Source organism: Procambarus clarkii, chromosome 20 (genome assembly GCF_040958095.1).
Source record: "Procambarus clarkii isolate CNS0578487 chromosome 20, FALCON_Pclarkii_2.0, whole genome shotgun sequence".
In the NCBI taxonomy this organism is placed as follows: Eukaryota; Metazoa; Arthropoda; class Malacostraca; order Decapoda; family Cambaridae; genus Procambarus; species Procambarus clarkii.
In genome coordinates, this window is record NC_091169.1 from 24,953,414 (window position 1) to 24,974,554 (window position 21,141).

The 21,141-nt window shown below is 36.0% G+C and overlaps 1 protein-coding gene across 1 annotated transcript; it reads left to right on the forward strand.

Annotated features, from left to right (window-relative positions):
• Nucleotides 1-1,040: 1,040 nt before the first annotated feature.
• LOC123755427 (uncharacterized) lies at nucleotides 1,041-19,987 on the forward strand. Its single transcript, XM_045738082.2, has 5 exons — nucleotides 1,041-1,898; nucleotides 7,053-7,185; nucleotides 10,224-10,355; nucleotides 11,330-11,504; nucleotides 12,262-19,987. The coding sequence occupies exons 1-5, from the start codon at nucleotides 1,600-1,602 to the stop codon at nucleotides 13,032-13,034; spliced, it is 1,512 nt and encodes a 503-aa protein (XP_045594038.1). The 5' UTR covers nucleotides 1,041-1,599; the 3' UTR covers nucleotides 13,035-19,987.
• Nucleotides 19,988-21,141: the final 1,154 nt, after the last annotated feature.

A 21,141-nucleotide genomic window follows, 5' to 3' on the forward strand; every position in this document is an offset into this window, starting at 1 on the left:
GGAAGGAAAATAATGGAAATTAAACACCAGTCCATTGAACTGGTGTTCAATGGACATAAGGTTTCACTGGAACACCACCAAGGTATCTGGTAGCAATCCAATCTACTGTATATAATGCCTAATATAAGTATTTCAAAAGGTAACTTTTGTATATTATTTTGTTGTAGGCCTACTGAATACAGTACTGTACCTGTATTTATTTGTGATAATTATTCTACTATAAAATGCATTCAAGCTCAAGTTATTGAGTGGCCAAAATGGATGTAATTTCATAATTAAAGTTTAATCCCCAAAGTCGATATCTATGTTGGGTTTGGTGCTCAGATCTGCTCCTCTCCCATATATTTATTCACATGTGGTAAATAAGGGGGCATTATTTCCAGTTTAATTACATTAAAAATTAATCATAAATTAGAATTACTGTACTAATAATTGTTTCTGGCACAAAAGCAGCAGGCATATATATGCACTCTTGTTTTTGTCGGAATGTGTTTTAAGTGTTCAAGCTGAATAAATATAACCTGGCTCTAGCATGTTGGTGTACAAAGGATGCAACATTAAAATGTTGCATTGCTAAATTTTATAAATTACCATTGCTAGCTCATGCAACATTGCCAGCCTCAGCTTGTATGGTGACTGTACCTGTACATATATAATATTCCCAGTCAAATATATTTACTGTATTAGATAGTCGGAACTAACATTTCAAATTATATTTAGCTTCCTAAATTATAGGAATAATAAAGGGGTTGGTTGGTTTCCCATTACTAATGAGTGAATTTCATGTAAAAAAATTAAATAAATCACATGACAGTTATGTATATATAGGCCCATACTATTTCTCTTATTAACTCATGATTTGTAAATGAGTTCTTTTAACATGGAAGTGTATAATATGCTGTTTTGGTGTTTAATATAAAAATGAGAAATTAAGTTTAGGACAGGAGTATGTATGCCATAAATATTTGTTTATAATTTCGTAATAAAATATCAGAGCATAAAAGTTTTTTATTTTCAGTTTTAATACTTTTACAATAACGCACTGCAATATTCTAGCAATGTAAACCCGAACTGTATAAGCATCTTTATTTTTAAAGCGTATTTGAAAATGCTACATGGGTGAATAACGTTTGAGCCACGAGACATTACAAACTCAAACGTTGCATTGTCGATCGTCAGAGGGAACACGTGGTTGTGTTTATATCCCAAGTAACATATGTCCTTTTTGGTTTAAGAGAGAGTGCGAGCGGGGTTTGAGGGAAGCAGGGAAACACCAGTATTGACCTACAGCCCCTAACAAAGGACTTTCTAGAACGCAGCTCTCCAACCAATCACGCTTCATGCCTTTACTGACGTCACAAGTTGGGCGGACCTTCTGTATTGTTCGATGACGCTCAAACGACTTGACCAGCGTGCTCCAAGTGGCAAACGACCATTTGTGTGGAGCAAACGTTAATTTTTGTTATATTTTTACACAATTAACAATGTAATAGTAATGGGAATAATAATGGCTTGGAATACTTTATTTAATTTTTTAGTAATATATATGGTTGGCGAGTTGAGTGTTCGGACGCTAAGCAGGTGTTTGTAAATATCAACATGGCTTCCAGCTTCTACCATTCTATGGTACCTCAGCCTACTTTTGTACCTCCTGCTCAGAATGCTGTAATACAAGACCTACCAAAGGAAAAGAAAAAGAGAACAAGGAACCCAGAAAACTGGAAAAAGGAAAAGAGGAAACGTGCAATATTATCCGGACAGGCGTACGTGAACACTAAGGGGGAGTTGGTGGGGCCTCGCGCTATAGGCCCAGACTGTAACTGTAAAAATAAGTGTTTTATCGCAGTGTCCGACGAAAATCGTAGTGCTATATTCAATGGATATTACTCCCTGAATAGGTAATATACAAGTATTTATTTTCCTTATTTATATTAAGGCATACAATATGATCTCATCTCATGCTACATCATCTGTAGTTTTGTACTTTATTGGAGACCAACTCATCTCAGGAAATGCAGCGCCTTATAAGGTATAATTGGATAATTTGACGAGCCCTTTACTTCATCAAAGGACTTTATAATCTAGGGGCTGCCTATCCCTAAAGATTATAAAACTGGATATAAGACTGTGGGTCTCTGCATTATTTACAGGCTAACAAAAATTATCACAACATTTTCTTTGTCAATTACTAGTGTCTTCATACAAATTTTGAAACTTGTATTGAAGTAGTGTAGTGCTCTATAGACCTATTTCTAATAAATTTGGGTTATTCCATACTCAAGAGAGTTCAACGAAGTTTAATACATTGTCTTGGGCGACAGGCAGCCAGTTTATACGTACATGTTAGGCTTATATTGAGGTCCCCCTCCCACAAGGTCGAATTATTGACCCTTCCCAGGATGCAACCACACAACAAGACTACTAATTCTGGGCATCTATTTACTGCTAGGTGGACAGGGGCATTTGGTGATAGGAAATGTTCCAAACCATTTCTGTCGCTGTCCAGAATTCAAACCCGAAACTCTCCCTTGCGAGTCGAGAATGAATCTGACTACTACCAGAACCCTCCTGTTAGGTTAGATTTAAACCCTTAGACAGTGGCTAGAGAAAAGATCATACCTGCCTATGCATAAAAAATTTAAAAATTTCAATAAATAATTTTTCATTATAGAATTATTAATTTGCATGGAGAATGTAAGAAAAACACAAATATAAGTAAATATCATTTTGCTAGGTGGAGGCAAGGCTGCATCTGGCACTTATCAATGCCTGTTGGTCTGCCTTGCTGACACTGTTTTATTATCCGATGTTTCACCGATAGTTTTATCACTTATTTTTCTTTATTTATATCCACATAGACCTATTATATCTATATTTGCATCATGTAAAACCCAGACAATAATTTTTAAAATTTTTATATGATAACCGCATTACCCTGTGAATCAACAACTGACGATAACCAGAAAAAGAGTTAATAACTAACCTAACCCAAACCAGTCTAATCAACTCCAATTCAACTTGACCTACTAGGGAAAATTATTTGGAGCACCGAGGAAACTCGAACCAGCGATCAGGGTATGCCCAGCTGCACACCTTACCTATGTATATGTCATAAGTTATGCAACCTGGGATTCCACTGAATCCATGGGAAATTTGGAGGATACCAAGTTATGTGTAAAACTTGGACTGGAGGCCAGTCCAAGTTTTACATGTAACCTCCATACCCTCTGGTATAGGTAGAGTAGTTCACCAACCATATGCTCACGCTTGATATATCACAGTGTGATTTCTGTGTGTATCTGAAGTTGTAGTGTATGATGAACTACTTTACCTATACCAGAGTATATGGAGGTTATATGTAACACCTGGTCTGGCTTCACTAGTACCCTTCAGACTTTCTATAAATTTAGTGGCATTTAGTGGTTGCAGAACTTGTACCATGTCATAGTACAAGGGAAAGGTGTGCAGCTGGGAGTACCCTGATCACTGGTTCAAGTTGTTTCATCGCTCCAAATGATTTTCTCATTGATACTGTATATCATTTTAAGTGTGATTTCTTTGTGTATCAACTTAACCTAAGTTGACTTTACCTATTTTAATGCAACATGTGATATACAGTATATTAATATAATTTAATACTATGCAGTATAGTATGACAAATAAAATTCATTGTTTTAAATCAAATGGTTTTGGCTGGACCTCTTGGGTATTGATCAATCACACATTGACCACCTTAACATATATATACTTCCCCCATCCTAACATCCTTTAACCTGAGCAACCTGAAGGAGGAGAATAAAGAAGTTTGAGAATGCACCAAAGGAAAAACCATTTGCAGTAGGCCTATTGGCCCATACAAGGCAGCTCCTATTTATAACCACCCAATCCCACTCATGCATGTCCAACCCACGTTTGAAACAATCGATGGACTCCACCACCACGTTACGCAGTAATTGGTTCCACAAATCAACGACCCTGCTACCGAACCAGTATTCTTCCACACTCTCTGCTTATCTTCATGTGTTTAATTTCTAGGTAGAATTTACCATCATCTCTGAGGAGCAGGTAATGTTCTTCATCTAATACCTTTAAGCATCCTCTGATTACAAACATGAGGTGGTCTGCCTGGTTCTCCAGTGGCATATTTCTCACTTCTATATCATTTCCTTCAATTTGGATCTCTCACGTTCTCCCCTTTTATGTTTGGTGTGGTCTTCTTTCACAGCCAGCCTTTCCATTTGCCATTGGAGTCCATTTAATCTCTTAGGTTACTGCACTTAGGGTAATTAATTACCTAAGTACAGTTACAGGTTGAAAGCTACACTTGCACTGTCTTGTTTTCACTATATTCTTTGACATGTTTTATTGCTTATGATGGTTTTGGCATATACTACCTTTATAGAAATCTCTATTATAGTCCCCTATGCTGCAGTGGAAAAACCACTTGCCCTGCGCTTCGCGAGCGATTTGGCCTGGGTTTGTATCCTGGTCGGGGAGGATTGACTAGGCACCAGTCCTTAACTATATTCTTCTGTTCACCCAGCAGTGAATGGTACCTCGTTGCCAAGTGATTTGGCTGGTCGTATTCCAGGGAAACTTAAGATTAAGGACCTGCCCGAAATGCTATGCGTGCTCTTGGCTTTACCAGAATGTAAGAACTCTTGTGTATATAAATAAAAAATATTATTTGGAAAATATTATTTACAAAATTGTTTTCAGCATCTTTTTTTTTTTCTAAAAGCTGAAAACTTTCAGTTTTGTTAATTCATGTAACGGTTTTGTACAGGTTGATTATAACATCTTTCTTCTGTCCTCTAGTTTTTGGATATTTAATGCCATCAGTCACACTTCATAGTTCTTGCATTTCAAGTTCAGGAGCCATTTACAGTACTTTAAGAGCATGTCTTTGCAGCTTTTCTGATATTTTCCATATGCTTTTTTGAGATGTTGACACTATTCAACTGGTGCATATTCTAATTTAGGTCTCGCACAAGCCACGAATAATGTTTTATGCACTTTCTGTCTGAATTTAAGTACTGTATTGTCTCTTTAAATTGGTCACAAGTGTAGGCTCCTCATAGCCATGCCCTTGACGTCGTCTTCCAGTGATAGTTTATTATCCAATACCACCTCTAGATCTCTCTTTCTGGCACAAGTTCTTTAGTGTTATTTAACATACAGTAATTTGTAGGATGAATGTGGCCTGGTTTCACACATTCTGCATTGCATTCCATGACATTTATCCACATTGGATTTTCTGTGTCTTGACAGGTTTTGGGTCTGTCCATCATTCAAGGACCTCAACCTTAAGAAGTTGTTCCAACACACCTTGGCTATAAGTAACCAGGTTAGTAAGCTTCATGCTATCCTTCGGAATTTTGGCTTCAATACACTTGGTCGGGAAGATGTATCTCTGCATCTTCCTCCTATTCCTAATTTCTTGACTAAAAATGAGATTTCTTCATTCAGACAGCATCAAGGCTTACTTTGAACCTGGTTTATCTGTCTTTGGGTACATTAGATACCCAACTCACATCTGTAAAGAAAAGAAGTGATGTTTTGGCCCATCCTGGACCATTATAAGTTTTGCAAAGAAAGAGTGATTAGAGTTAATAAATAAAATATATTATTTAATTTATATACTGTATATACAAGAAGGTACATTGGGTTTGTGAGGGTACATAGCATGGTGTTTACATTCTTGTAAAGCCACTAGTGTGTGCAGCCTTTCGGGCAGGTCCTTTATGTAACAGATAATTTTAAGTAGATAAATTCTAGCAAAATTTATAAAATGTCAACAGGTACATTACAAGAAAATAAAAAAACGAGAGATATTAGTAGGTATATTAAAGCACATCGATAGCTCTGATTGATAGCATTGACATATAGAAAGAAGGTGAAGGACTAGAAAGAAGAAATAAACTATAAGACCGAGTTAACAACTCAAGCTGTCTCTTATTTCATAATTCTCATACCACTGTTCCCTATACTAAGAAACTGTTTTTTATGAATGAATTATTTGTATGAATTATTTATACTAAGGCCTGTATAGCTCAGCTGCTTTGCAGAATAGTGAAATTGTACCTGCCACAGGCGTATTTTCAGTTTTCAGATCTTTAGACATTTGCCATCGTGAAGGTGGTTTTCTGGGGATGTTTTGTTCTGACAAGTACGACAGTCCAGGTGCACCTTTGCCTCTCGATACCACTTCAAGAATCCATGCTAGCTCTGTCTATATATCACACTTGGAATGCTCTCCTCCTGGTGATTAGTTATTCTTGTTGGAGTTATGAAGTGACTCTTTTGGGGAGGGTCTATCTTCTTTCTACCCTGCATCTTTAGAGATAACCATTCTGCAGCATATATCAGTTAGAATGTGATCAACATTGAGGCTGGGTATGCATAAATGCTGCCATATGGTGTCAGGAGTAGCGACCAATAGGAAACTAGCCGTTTGGTGGTAGCATTACTGTGCATGGATGCTAACTGGGGCTTTAATTAATAGGCTTTGAGAGTAAATGTTGTTTAGTCACTCTGGGCTGGACTGAGCTTCTTTCCAGTGCTTCTCTAGTACCATTTTACCTGACAAGGATGTTTGATAAAAAGTTACCTGCAGCACCAGTGCAGATTATCAATCTACTCTGAATACCAATGGCACATTAAGCAATCTTGCCTTAGAAAGCATTAGATTCTCTTGGTCTGAAAGCAGCTTTTCACATTCAACTAAAACCGGATTTTTCATAATCCGAGATGTGGTAGCCTAGGAACACCTTCCTTGCGAAACATGTCTCGTTTTGTTTGGTAATCTGTACTCATTAAATTTTCATTTAGCATTTATTGTATTTTTATTATAATCTTTCCATAGGTGTATGTTGAAAACCACAAAGTTGCAATCACAGTTAAAATCTATATATTGTAGAATGCCTAATGATTTATAATCTGATTTAAAATACATTTACAGTATAAGTGATGCAAAGTGAGCTTTCCCATTAAAAATATTAATACTGAAAATAAAAAGATTTATGTTATGTATTCTATATATTTTTTTTCAGTTATGATGAGCAGAATGCTTATCTCTATGGGCTCATTCGTCGCCATGACATACAACGTAAGCGCAAACCGGTTTCAGAAAGAAGAACGTGTTCCTATAAGTACTATATTCGTATTAAAGGAAAGGAGATTCAGGTAAGTTTTCCCCTATAAAGGTACAGTATATGAAATACTGTGTTTAGTAAGAGATGATAAATTAAAGCTGAAGTATTGCATCTCAGACATACATTAATCTCCTAATTTAAGCACGTACCTGCAGTAATAAATATTTTTGTTGTGATGGTTATGTCATTCATATAGGTGTTCAAAATATGTGGTAAAGGCTTACAGTTATTACAGAAGCATTTTTATTCACAATTGATTTGTATTTGTGTTCACCATTAAACTGCCAAACTATTTAAAAGTCCTTTGTGGTGCACATGGGGAAAATACACCAAAAATTTAAAGCTCGTAAGGATCAATTGCATACGGTGATTTGCGGATAGGAAGAAAATGTCAGCAGTGTAAGGCTCCATGTTTGTTTGTGTTCACCAATGGTCTTTGAGAATACTGTATTAGTTTTTAATGTGCAAGGCCCTAACATCACAGACACAACTACCACATGTTCTTCATCTTTATTCTTATCAGATGCTTTTTATTTTTCAGGCTAAATCCTTTAATTTATCTCTAGTCTAGATGGGTTTTCACCAGTATCTGTATAATTAGATCTATTACTACAAAATTGACATTGCCTTAGGGATAACAAGGAATCTGCATTGGTTACATGAAACATTAAAATGATGCACTTTTACTGTCGAAGCAATCAATGGTATCATATGGGAAAGATGCAAGGGATCCCAGAAATATATTCATGAAAATTTATGAAAAAGCTATTTTCTTCACAAATTTATCTGAATTTACTGTATCCTTTCTTTATCTTTAATGCTGTCTCCCACCCTGTGCAAGGTGGCCCATGCAGAATCTCCTGTAACAGGTTAGTTGTCACATGCCTTCAGTCTTCTAACAAAAAATGGTTTAGAGCTTTCTCAGATACATGCCAAGGTGGTTAGTGCAAGACCTCATTCACATACTAGTCAGCACCTATTTTCATGATTCTTGTGTAACAAGTTGCAGTCTTCACCAATGTTTCCTAATACTGTACAGTACAGTATATTTGTATTCTCATTTATATTTGCTACTGTGATTATTCATATATAATCAGCTACTTTCACTAGCCTGCAATTTGTTATGACTGCCAACTTATTACTCTTGTTTTTCAAGCATTTATTTAGCAACATACCTCCTGTCTCATTTTACAATCTTCATTGCGGACATTTACTTGTGACTTGATTATCATCTATGTTTTTTTCAATTAATTCACATGTACACTTAAAAATATTTACTTTTTATTACTTGTCCATGTAGTCTGACCACTTGTGCATTAGGTACTATCATAATAGTACAGAATTGTTCTGTTTACACTGATAATTCATTTTGTCAGTTTGGTACACGTGGGGTGACTTATCCTATCACAAGGTGACCTTGTGACCTGTGAGTCACAACTTGATAAGGGTTCAGGATGGACTGAAACATTGTCACTTTCATTTCCCTATGTGTGGGTTGGGTTATTTGGCCTTTACTCTATTTTAGGTTCTTACTTAACTTACCTGACTTCAGTAATGCCCACACTGCTGCTGTTTAATAAGAAAAATAAGAGCACCAAGGCTGAGTATGGTATTTATGACCTTTGTATACTGGTATCATGACATTTTTTTAAATGCAGTGTATTGTGCATTAGTGGTATGCCATTGTTTTATTTCATTAAAATATAGAACCGATTTACTTTTGGAGGACAAAAGTTGTACCATTCAAGGAACATTTAGCTCAAAGGCAGTTGAGGAACCGAGTTACACAAAAACTACTCCATTTGAAGTCAAATATTAAAGTATTGTACAGTGTATAACAAAGTCTGACTTATGGTGCCAAAACTAAATGCATTTACATATTTCAAAATGAGAAATGATGTTGGGATTTTGATATTGTGAATAAACACTTGCTAGTATAATTATCCTATTCGTGGATACAGCATTTTCAGTGAAGATCATATACAGGTAGCCTGCTGCACTGTACGACTGAGCAAGTATAGTTCAGATGATTTTTTAGGAAAATATTTGTGTATAAATTGGGTTTTGTAGTCACTCATTTTAATTATATCACAGGATAGCTGTGTAACCTATTTATATAAATTTTTAAGCTCCATGTTAGTAAATGTTAGATATACATTTTTAATAATAATAATAAATAATAATGCTGTACAAATGATATTGTATTCATAAAATATACAGAGCAACATGTTAAAGTAGTTATTTAGTAGGTACAGTACTGTAATTTTATACAGTATTACATGAATCCACTAATTACCCATAGCAAAGGCATCTTCAAATAATTTGAATGCCAATAATACAAGGTTACTTATATTTAAAATATATATATAATATATATATATGATTATTTACAGTACTGTACACAAATTTTCATATCCCACATAACGGTATGAATACAATACTGTATACTCAAACTACAGTTTGGAAAATAGGAAAACATTTCAAAATATTAATGATATAACCTGAATGAGATGTTTATACAGCCCCTCCTCCTAAAGGTTTCCCAATGTCAAGAAAACGGTCAATTTAAAGTGTCCTCTCCTAACCTACCAGAGGACCCAAAACAGAAAATGGGACAGTAAGTCACTTTTGCAAGTTGCTTCCATTTTCTAGTATGACAACTTTTAGCCTTATTTAAGACACACGAACTAAAAGTGACGTTCTTTGTAGGAAGACAGGTTGGTTTATATGCAAACAGACCTGCAAATGTGCAGTAGATTCAATAATGAAACAATCTGGAAGTGCTAATAAAAGAATAATGATAGTTGTTGCATCATTGAAATGTAAATTGAACTTTTTATTAAGAAGTTCTTTGCATATCGCATAATCAAATCAACAACTGAAGGTATTATTCATGAAACCAGGTCTATTTAAAATTAATATAAAAAGTTTTCCCCTGCGTGACATTATGCAACGACAATAGTTGGAAAGTTTTAAAATGTCGACACTGAGCTGCTGTAATATTTGTAAACCTTTACCACTATAAACCATTTTTTTTTATTTCTACAAACTATCATTTTTACACTTCAGGTATGCAAGAAGGCCTTTGCTAACATTCATGGGATATCGGATAAGAAAATCAGAACATTGTGTATCAAACATGAACAGAATATTTTGTTTCCAAGAGACAATAGAGGAAGACATCGGAATCGCCCCAAAAAGGTTTGTGTTGTGTATTCTTTGTGCAGTTTATTACTTCAGACAACAGGCAAGTGTAAACAATGTCACTATAAAAAGTTGTCACTTTTGTCACTTTCATATTGTGTGAGTGGTAACTGGTAAGTATTGTCCTATGCAAGGTACATCATAATGAGCATGTGAAATATAACAAATATATTACCGAGTTATTAGTAAAACAGGAGGGCAATATATGAACAAATTTATGTGAATGGGCTTTAGATGTCATGAATTATTCAGTCGTGTACACAACAAACACCTGTTACCTTGTTATAAATCAACTAGAGTATAACATGAACTCATCATTCTTCACTTTTTCTCACCCTGTCACTTCTTTCTCTTTATTATTTTAAGTTGATATAGCCAGTTCATTATACAGACAGCTCTCAGTACAAATACAATGTGTCCCAGCCACAATACAGGGACTAGAATTAAGTTCCTATGAGACAATCTATTTGTGGTTTGTAGTGCTAGTAGTACAAACCAAGAGAAAAAATAAATTTTCCATTGTTAGTTTGGATAACTATGAATTACTCATTGAGAATTTTGTTTGTGATTCAGTGTTGCCAAACAGTGCTCAGATGGGAAGTTTTGACGATTCTGAATGCCTCTCAAAATTTATATGGCAGTTTACCTTGAAAGTGGGGTCATCATCAGTGGGGTTAGTTTTATCACAAACTGACTGGTCTGTTTTATGTTACTTCAGTCATATTGTAGTCATAAATGATTACACTTTCTAGTGAAGCCTAATTCATATCATAATTAACTATTTTTTACAAAATTCAGTTGGGCATTTGCTGTTCGGACAGAAATGGGGTCTCATTCATAATCATGTTACCTTGCATCCAATATGCAGCCATCTCCTGTTATTGTACTGAAACCACAGGTTACTCCATAATGATTTCTTCTTTGACTAAATAAACATAACTATTAATGGGTTATTTTTGTATATATTGCAGGTAACGCCTGAATTGGTAACTCTGATCAAGCATCATATTCTAAAAATGCTCTCGGGGCCGAATGGTAGCGATTACATTAAAACAGATAAGAATCAAGGGCCAGATGTCAATATATCAAAACTCCACAAGAGTTTCCTTCAGCAGTATGAACCTGAAGCAATTGACCCTGGAACTGGTGAGTGTTATATTTTCTGAGCCTGTAACTGGTATCACCTAGATAGAGAGGGGTGCAGCCTATCATCTTATTTTTTCAAATGTGTGGTAAAGGGACGAGTTTAAAATAATTTATATAATTCAGCATTTATTTTAACTACTGAAAAGTTATTTTCTTGTTTTAAGTGTATAATTGTGTTGAAATTTTCTTGCATTGAATCATAGACTAGGCTTGATAGATTTACATTATACAGGGTAGTATATTTTGTTGAATTACAATATATAGTATTACACTATTTTGTGCCTAGTTAAAATTAAAGTTTAGGGTAGGGATTCAGATGTATTCATCATTATAGCTTTTTTTCATGCTAGGACTGATAACCGAGTTACTGAGTTCAGTAACTTGTATTCAAGATTTATGTAGGATGAGCTGAAATGGGAGTAGCTTCTTCACTATACCTGGAGTGTATCAAAAGTTCTTGTACCCCCACCCAAGCCCGACCTGGGGCCAAGCTCTACCATATACCCCTATAGCACTTAGAAGGAACAATAATAGTCATACTCGATTAGCTCTTTTTGATACTCTATCTTAAGAACAAGATTGAGCAAAAAAGGGAAATATATTGTGTACACTAGTAGTAAGAAGAAGTAGGAATAGCTTGTGTACATGGGGTAACCAGAGTTTGGAATAACTTGTATATACAGTAGAATGAATAATAGGAAATTAATGATACAAAACCAATAGTTCTAAAAGTAAATGAATTTGTTGTTTCTTACAGATAAAGTCATCAAAGATTATGATGCCAAGGTTAAATCATGGCTCTATTTTAAAGTATTCCATGAAGAATTTAAGTCAATGGACTTCAACACAGTAAAGCGGAAGCTGTCTGACCTGCGGAAAAGTTTGGAAGCATCTGGAGCTCTGCAGGTTACCAAGAAAAAGCCTACCAAACAGTCACGTCCACGACCACGTCCACAAGAGAATCATGTTGCACGCAATAACACGGCTAATGATGCTTCTACCTCATCTTTAGGTGTAGCAGTGTCAGCTGCACCTGCTACACAAATGGGAGGTTATATGGGGAGTCAGCAGCCACCGCCTCTTCCTCCAAATCTCCAGTTGAGTGTGCTTGGTCTCCAACACTTGGGAAATAATGCTCATGCAGGAGCAGCTTTCAACCCAGCAGCAGCTCAGCAACCTCAACAACAGCCACTAAATCTCCAAACTGGCGGCGGACAAGGTGGGGAACAGCCTCAACCTCTGCCACTTAATCTACACTCCATGGGCGGTCACATGCCTTCCTACTACCTCTCTCTAGGTCATATGTCAAACCTTATATCACTTCCAGTGTCGTCTGGAGGAGGGGTACAACCTGGAAATGCGCAGTCTGGTAACTTTCCAGCTCAGCATAACATGCAGCAATTTAATCCAAGTGCTATCATACCTACCCATACGGTTGCACAAACTACTCCGGGAGGTCAGCCACACTTACTTCAAGGTGGTGTTGGAGTTACATATGCAGGCCCACAACATAACCACACCATGTATTAACTATTTTAACTTATAACATTAGGATTATAATTGAGTAATCCATTAAAAATGCCAAATAATGTGTTGTGTACATGGGTGTAAATTTGCTTGTACTGTATTCAGATACAGTTGCATTACATACTATTTCAGTTGTGTCCAGATAATTTTAAATATAGTTGAGGTGCTGATATTGGAATGAAAGTGAGGCTAGATATATATTTTTGGGTCCCTACTTGATATAAATGACAGTAGTATAGGCCTGCATACTGTACAATAATAGTGTATGTGGGTGTAAACCCTTTGTAAGACCCCATAATAGTAAGGAAACAATGGCTGTGCTAGAGTAGCTGATCAGGCACTTTCTCAGTGAAGATCATTTATCCTAGATTTAGATTAATATAATTAATACCATGGTCACATTCATATTGTGGTTCACCAAAATTATACTCACTCCTGGGACCATTACCTGGAGTATTAGATACAAAAGTATTCTCACTTTAGGTTCCATTTCTCAGAGCTCCTAGCTGGAAACTATCATGAACAGTACATCAATCTTTAATTTACTATTGTGTATGAGACATGTATCGATTAAAAAGTCTCGCATTCCAGTGACATGTTAGCACATCATCTGTTTTTACTTTAACCATGATACTTTAATGCATCATCCAGTCCAAAATACCATTCAGTCCACTGTATCAACTTGCAGTACTCGTCTAAATTCCACACAATTGGATATTTGGGTTATCTGGCCAAAATTACGTCAGAATATTTCTCTGGCGAAACTTCGCCACATGAGAATAGCAATCTGGGTAACCAGAGGTTTGCCCGGATATTGCAGACTGGTATAGATTCTAAATCAAGTCCAGATAACCTTGTCCTATCTGACTCGCAGAGCAGAACTGCCGTGCCCCGCTTGATCTCTACTTTAAAATCCACATTTGGTCATGTGTCCTTTGACCCTCCAGACAACAACCCCGCAACCCCTGAAAAGTCTTTGCCCCAAAGACTTTTCACTATCACTTTGCCCCCACTGGAAATTCCTATTAGTTTCCTCCTCCTGACTGTACATAATTTGCTAGCACTCAGATGATACTGACATCTGTGGTCCAAGATATCTTGATAAAAACAGCTCTAAACCAAGACCCATTCATACACTCAAACACCTCTGTTGCCCCATATATACTTTAGACTTGCCCCATATTTTTCAACATACAGTATAATAAAAAATCAATGTTCTATGCCTGTAAAGTGTTTGGCAAACCATGGAATGATTTTAAACTTAAATGTATTGCACTACCATCTATTGATGGCTCAGCTCACCAATTGTGCTTCACTTTCAAAATTTATTGAATATACAGTATACTACATATAATAGTACAGTATTATGTACAAACAAAATTATGTACATAAATAACTAAGCAATGTAAAAATATATAAAAACTTAAAATTCAGTACTGTAGTGTGCAATACACCTATTTATCAAATTTGTTTTATACCTACAGCATACTAAAGAATACAGTACAGTATTATACTTACAGTATACAAATACTGTACTTTTATTATACTCAGTACCTAAAATTGGCATAGGCTTCATATATACTGCACTGCCTTATGCTTCACTTTCACAATACATTTCTCCACTGATCAATATTTTACTATTAAACTTTGCAACTGTGCATGTTCTGGGACATTTACTTTTCGTGTGCCATCATTTGTCGATTTTCAGGATGGTTAGAAATTTCTCTCTCACTGATACTTTTAAGTCTGTTATCCCTCAATAAAATTCTTATTGAATCCGATGCTTTTGACATAACTCGTCTTGTGTTCTTTTGCTTTTGGTATTAGCACTTTGAATATGTATGACTGGTTTTTATTTTATTTTTTTACCATTCTGTGCCACAGATGGTGCTTAACCCCTACACTGCACACATGTTTTATATGACAATTCCATGCTGTGCAAGAAAAATATTAAAATTTTCTCTTTCAAAATAGTTAAAATGCATTCCTGATGAGAAAATTAAAAATATAAATTATGTAGCTTATTTTGGCTGTGGTGGAGAGATGAAATCTCACAATGATGTCAGTGATTTTCAAATGGTCATGAAGCAGACGCCAAGAGAAGGTCGGTCGCCCAGGCCCGACACGTGAGTGGAGCCAAAGCAAATTTTATTTATTTATTTATATATATACAAGAAGGTACATTGGGATTGTGAGGATACATAGCATAGTAATTACATTCTTGTAAAGCCACTAGTACGCGCAGCATTTCGGGCAAAAATATATATTGATTTGTTTTACACTGGTTTTTTACAACTACATTATGCAACAGTGTTATTTGAGAAATCACACTATTGTATAATGTAATAAGGAATATTTATAATAATGTGTGTAAAAACAAAGACACAAAATTACAATACATTCATGTCACTAATATGCGAGAAATTATATTCATTGAACACAAACTTTTTTCTATTATTACACTGTACACACATTATATATAACTACATGTTTATGAACTGTTACAAACCACTAAGCAGTTCTGGTAGGTGTGATGATCTAGCAACCAGTAATCGGTACGCACAAATTTGTTTTTGTCACCAATATGTGCACCACGATATAATAATGAAACAATAAAACATACCGTTTTGCCGTTATCACACTGTATTCAATTCTTATACATAAATACTAAGCAGTTCTGGTGGGTGTGATAATCTCGTTATCAGTAATCCAAGCCCCACACTCGTAAAGTACCAACAGCAAGCACATGTTGAAGCAAAGTGCCACCTGATATACTTTGCACACCTCTAGCACTAGCCTAAACACTGCTATAATTATCAGAAACTTGGTCACTAAATCCTGAATATGAAAATTTTTTCACAAGTTTATTTTCTAAAGGAACACAAGGTCCCACTTTAAGATTCTTGTGCTGTGAACAGTGGCACCTGCATCGGGTTCACCGATATCCAAACCTTGTACATAATGTAGTTTATCATTATCAGGCTGTATAACACTATTGTTAAATTACTGCAATTATTTATTTCATCATTAAGTGCTGCTATGGACATGACCTAAATGGTAGTGCTATGAGTTGCTATTTAATGTGGTCCTCAGGAGGGGTGCCCACAATTTTCTCCAAAATTGCTTCTGTTTACTGGAGGCCTGGGGGAAGTGAATGTGACCCCCATCATGGGGGGCTCATGGAAGTTTCAAATATTTTTTTGTATCTAAAATCATCTTGAGATGTGATGCGCACTACTAGCAAAACATCCCTGGATGTTAATACTTGGTTGAGGGGTTAAAAGTCTTCCAGGCTTTGTGCCTTCTTTGGATAATTACAACTGTTCCTTTGAGTCAATTCTCTCTCAATAAAGTCTTCTGTGAATCTGCCTCTTTTGATAAACTATACTCACAAAAGAGCTGGCATCCTGAACAGATTACTGAACTGTACTCTTCAGTTTAAAAAAATATCGAATAAATATTAATTGTTTATTCTCTCTATGAAGATCAATCATTAAATGTAGTTTATAAACACAGTGGTCATCACATATCCATTTTGCAATTATTTATTTATTTTTTATTATTTTTAAGACAATTCATTTTCTGAAATGTGAGACTAAAATCAAAGTTCTAACCCTGTAAGGGGACTCAGAAATAGAAAATGTGTGCAAATACATGCATTGCTGAGTGAGGGGGGCCGAACAGGCTGGTTCACTCAGGATAACAAAATGAGGCTGTAACCCCCCCCCCCCCTGAATGCAAAAGTTTTAAATCACTGGTTTCTAATTAAAATATAATATATCCTTATTTTGTAATAATGATTTTGGCATCTATCTTGTTTGAATAATGAAAGTTCTAGTGTACAGTATCATGATTTTGTATTTATTATCAAGTTAATGTGTACTTCGAGTGTTTTCCCTCCATGCATCAGTGTGGATGCATGGAGGAAAATGCATGGCTTTATGAGTTGATGCATCAGTTGTATGCATCAACCCATAAAGCACCCATTGAAGCAGAATCCATGGCATGCAAGTACAGTACAGTATTGGCAGAGAGCTGCCACTGGACAAAAAAAAAAAAGATGCATCCCTGGTCATGTAAATAATCCCCAAAGGATCTCTCTGGAGGCCTGCCGACTCCTGTGCCAAAAAAGCAGAAGGCTGCAGACTAAGAAAATACTTGCTTGGGTTAAAAGTGCCGAACCCTTGCCTTTGGAGGGCATGAAGCTCCCCAGCCCAATAGCAAGGGCCAACAAAAACACCACCTTAAGTCTTTCCCTGGCCACAGTGGAAGATTACCACTTTTCTCCCCTAGGTAAAAGAAAAGAAAATCCAGGACTGTCAAGTGATGAGGACAGCTCAGTAGCATGTACAGGCCGGAGGCAGAAAAATGCCCGAGACAACTTGAGAAATGGCACCGAACATCAATGCTGAATGCAACAGTGGCTCTGCCAAAGTTAAATGACACAAGGTGACAGTATTGGGAATGAGATGCCAATAAAAAAACTACACAAAAAAAGGACAACACAAATGAAACAGACAAAGGAAAGGTGGCAGGATATAAAAAAGGATAAAAACTCCTAACTACTTCATACTGCTTCACTGAAGATACACAGGTGGAAAACCACTTGCTTTGTCGACACTAACAGTTTCAAAAGACAAACATTCATAAGTCTTTCTTTCGATTTGTATGGAGAGTTGTTTGGCAATTTCGAAGGTTTGTGTTCTGTGAAAGTTGTGACGTTTTGCCGACTTTCTGGATACTTTCTGGTGGGGTGGCAGAATGTCACTTGCTCTGTGCACCACTGTGAGGGTGGGGGTGGGGGGGGGGGTGGGGGGGGGGGCAAGGTTCCGGCTCTGGTTTTCAGTAGGCCAAACAAAACTACGACCGATTTGATCTGATAGTTAAAAGCAATCGCAGTGAGGTAGATTCAAGAAGCCACAGGAACTCCCCCTTCCTCCAAAAAATAAGCCAGTCAAGTGATTTAAGCATGTTGAGACCAGATGATGATAGCTTGATGTGAAAAACAAAATAGAAGTAGGTAGGGTAAAGGAGAGGAGACTGAAAATGACAGTGTAGTAGAAATATTATGATATAGCATGTGGGTGAAAATTGGTGTCAGTAAGGTTGTGTTTAATTTTAAAATGACAATGCCTGAAGGAGACCTTGCTGTTTATTATATAAAGGTATTTTGGATACAAGTGCAGTAGATAGTTAATAACCTAAAGGTAATGAAGGTTAACTAAATAGGATGAATATTTGTAATTAGAATTTTTAATGTGAACCCAATATGCTTTGTGGTGGAACTCTTAAGAACTTCAACCGTAATATACAGCAATTTTTCACACAGTGCCACAAATAATTTAGATATTGTACTAATTAGTTGATTTTACTATCTTATTTATCTATTATACATTATTTTGTTATCCAAAACATTTTAATGGTAGGGCATTAAATTATGTGGTTTGTGTCTACACATATTTATTGATAAGAAAATAATATTGTTTTGTTAACAAGGATTGTGTATAATTAGCTTGAGGTTTTGATCAATAGTTTGAAGGGGCCAGTAGATAGTTTTTTTTTAAATTGTTCGATTTCAATCAAACTTTTTTGATGAGCTGTATATAAAAAGGGTTTCATCTGGTCCAAGTCTCAGCATCATGGCATAAATAGGAAAGGAGAAAAAAATATTGAATTAGGTGTCAAAAATTTTCCAAAATGGTCAAAAACAATTATCAAACACAAGTGTCAACTGAAATCATGTCTATGACTCTCAGCTATCACAATAGCATATACAGTATTAAAAAAAACTATATATAATTAGTTCTCTTATCTTTTTTTTCTTATTTGTTTATAGAACGACTTGCATGAAACTTGTACACCTGACTGCACGTAAGCCTATGTGTAAGGGTGCCAATTTTGGAGGAAATTGGTTGATGTCAACCTCAGCCACAGATGGCAGCACCTTAGACTATTATTTACTTATTTATTTCCAAGTAACAAACATTCATATATCCCTTTCATTTTTTATTCAATTTACATGAAACTTACACCTTATAAAGTTTATGTTTCTAAAATCTGGGGCCAGCCTTTTTTCCCAAGCTCATTTATTGATTTTATAATAGCAATAAACATGTTACATTTGCATATTTTTTTGCGAGGAATTTTGACTATTTGTATTAGGAAAACTAAACATGCTTTGGAAAATCCCCAGCCTCAGATACTTTATTATATGCTAATGTGTCAGAAAAGTGTCATAGAATGATTATATCTGAAACGTGTGGTTGTACCAGCTCACTTGAAAATGTGTAATATGCGTTGAAAAAAAAATAAATAAATAAATCTCCCTTTCTATTTAGGCTGCAGTACTGAAACTTGGAACAATTGCAGCCCTTTTCATATACAACCAGTCAAAAAATATTGGTTGACATTGAACAACTTTTAAAAACTAATCTATTGGCCTCTTGAAGTGCTTCATGTAAAAAATCTGTCCATCAGTAACATTACTTGGCTAAACCTCAAATTGTTCCTGCAAATATTTTGCTCATCATTTTTGTACACTAGTATTGATAAAAATGTTGTGAATGAAGATGAAAATCAAGTAAAATGATTGGTTGACGAGATTACAGTGCGGCCAATAGTGCAGAGAAATGCCAAAATTAGCATAGACTTTGTAAATAATGTTTTGTCTATCTGGGTTTTATCAATAGTCTCTCATCATCTTGCTACAACTTTTCAAGTACAGTAACATGATGTTGAAGCATTTAATTCTCTAGCACCGAGCCCTAGTGGTCTGTTTGATATTTCATGTAAATTAAAAAAAGAAGTTATCTTTGTATTCTGTTGCATTAAATTATTTATGGAAATAAGGTTAATAAACATTCAGGTTTAATATGTGTTAAAATAAGTAGGTAATAATGTAAAGGTCTGAATAAAAGGTTTCTACTTACTCCTGAGAAGTTTCACACATCAACTAAGTTATTGTTTTTTTATACTTTATCCTTAATTATAAGCAGCTCTATATTTACATTATACATATAGGCAATACCTCATTATTTCTGGAGGAGCTTTTTGGCGGCTTCTAAAAGCTGTCTTCCCAAGATGGTTTCCCACCACTGAGTTTCATCAGTCATTAGTCCTGTATGGCCTACCAGGGACCAGAGCTAGAACCTGGCCTCCCCTCAAAGGTACAAGGAGGAAGGAAGTGTTACCAGCACCTTCAAGGAGAAACATCCATAACGTAAGCAATACAGATAAATGCACGCTTCACAGAAATCCAGGCACAAATAGCCAAACTTTTGTTCGAACCAAAATCTGAACCCCCATTGCAAAAGGCCATTAACGGGTGGCACTCTGGGAATACCGAGCTCCTGCCCAGCAATATGTCAGTCCTGTCACTGATTTCTGAGCAAATAGATCTTCACGAGTTGCCAGGCCAGAGTCTCCTCTTTTCAAATACAGTACTGTATATGTTAAGGCTAATATTTGAACTGTTCTGTGAGGGATGGGGGGCATTTGCTTTTGTACCATTCCTACCTTCAGTAGAATATCTGGAGAAAGATTTTTGTCATCAAGCCATGTCCAAAGAAGTCAGTTTTATTTTGATTGAACTCGCACTTAGCTTGGCTTAAAGTCGGATTTTTGTCGAAGTGTTGCAATGTTGAGCTTTGTCATGTTCAACATCAGACATGTTGTCTGCACGAGATGTGTCCTGCAGTACCTAGCCCAGGATCTTTTGCAATACCTCAGCAGCACTAAATACAAAGCTCAGGCACTTGTTAATACAGATCTCAATGTGTTGTGAATGTTGTCATGAAGCAATTCATCAAGTTGGTGATATTTATACCTGGCGCCACCAACACCCAAACAGAAAACTTCCCTTTAACACACGCCTCTGCTTTAGTCGCCGCTCCTCTATCTACAACACAACACTGTTGAAACTTATCATTCTCAACATGAACGCGTCTCCCAACATCTGTACTCGTGCAGTCATCGGGACAAACCCTTCATGCAAACTGCACCTTCTATCAAAAAGATAATATATTACAGAGACGACGTTTCGGTCCGTCCTGGACCATTATCAAGTCCATTGTGTGTGTGATTTGGTCGTCAATAAACTCTGTATTCGTAC

What these genes read in the sequence shown, in the direction of transcription:
- LOC123755427 (XM_045738082.2), top strand. Translation starts at nt 1,600, where the DNA reads ATGGCTTCCAGCTTCTACCATTCTATGGTACCTCAGCCTACTTTTGTA. An exon ending in ATCGGAATCGCCCCAAAAAG is followed by an intron (nt 10,356 to 11,329) that starts GTTTGTGTTGTG and finishes TATATATTGCAG; the next exon opens with GTAACGCCTGAATTGGTAAC. An exon ending in AGCAATTGACCCTGGAACTG is followed by an intron (nt 11,505 to 12,261) that starts GTGAGTGTTATA and finishes TGTTTCTTACAG; the next exon opens with ATAAAGTCATCAAAGATTAT.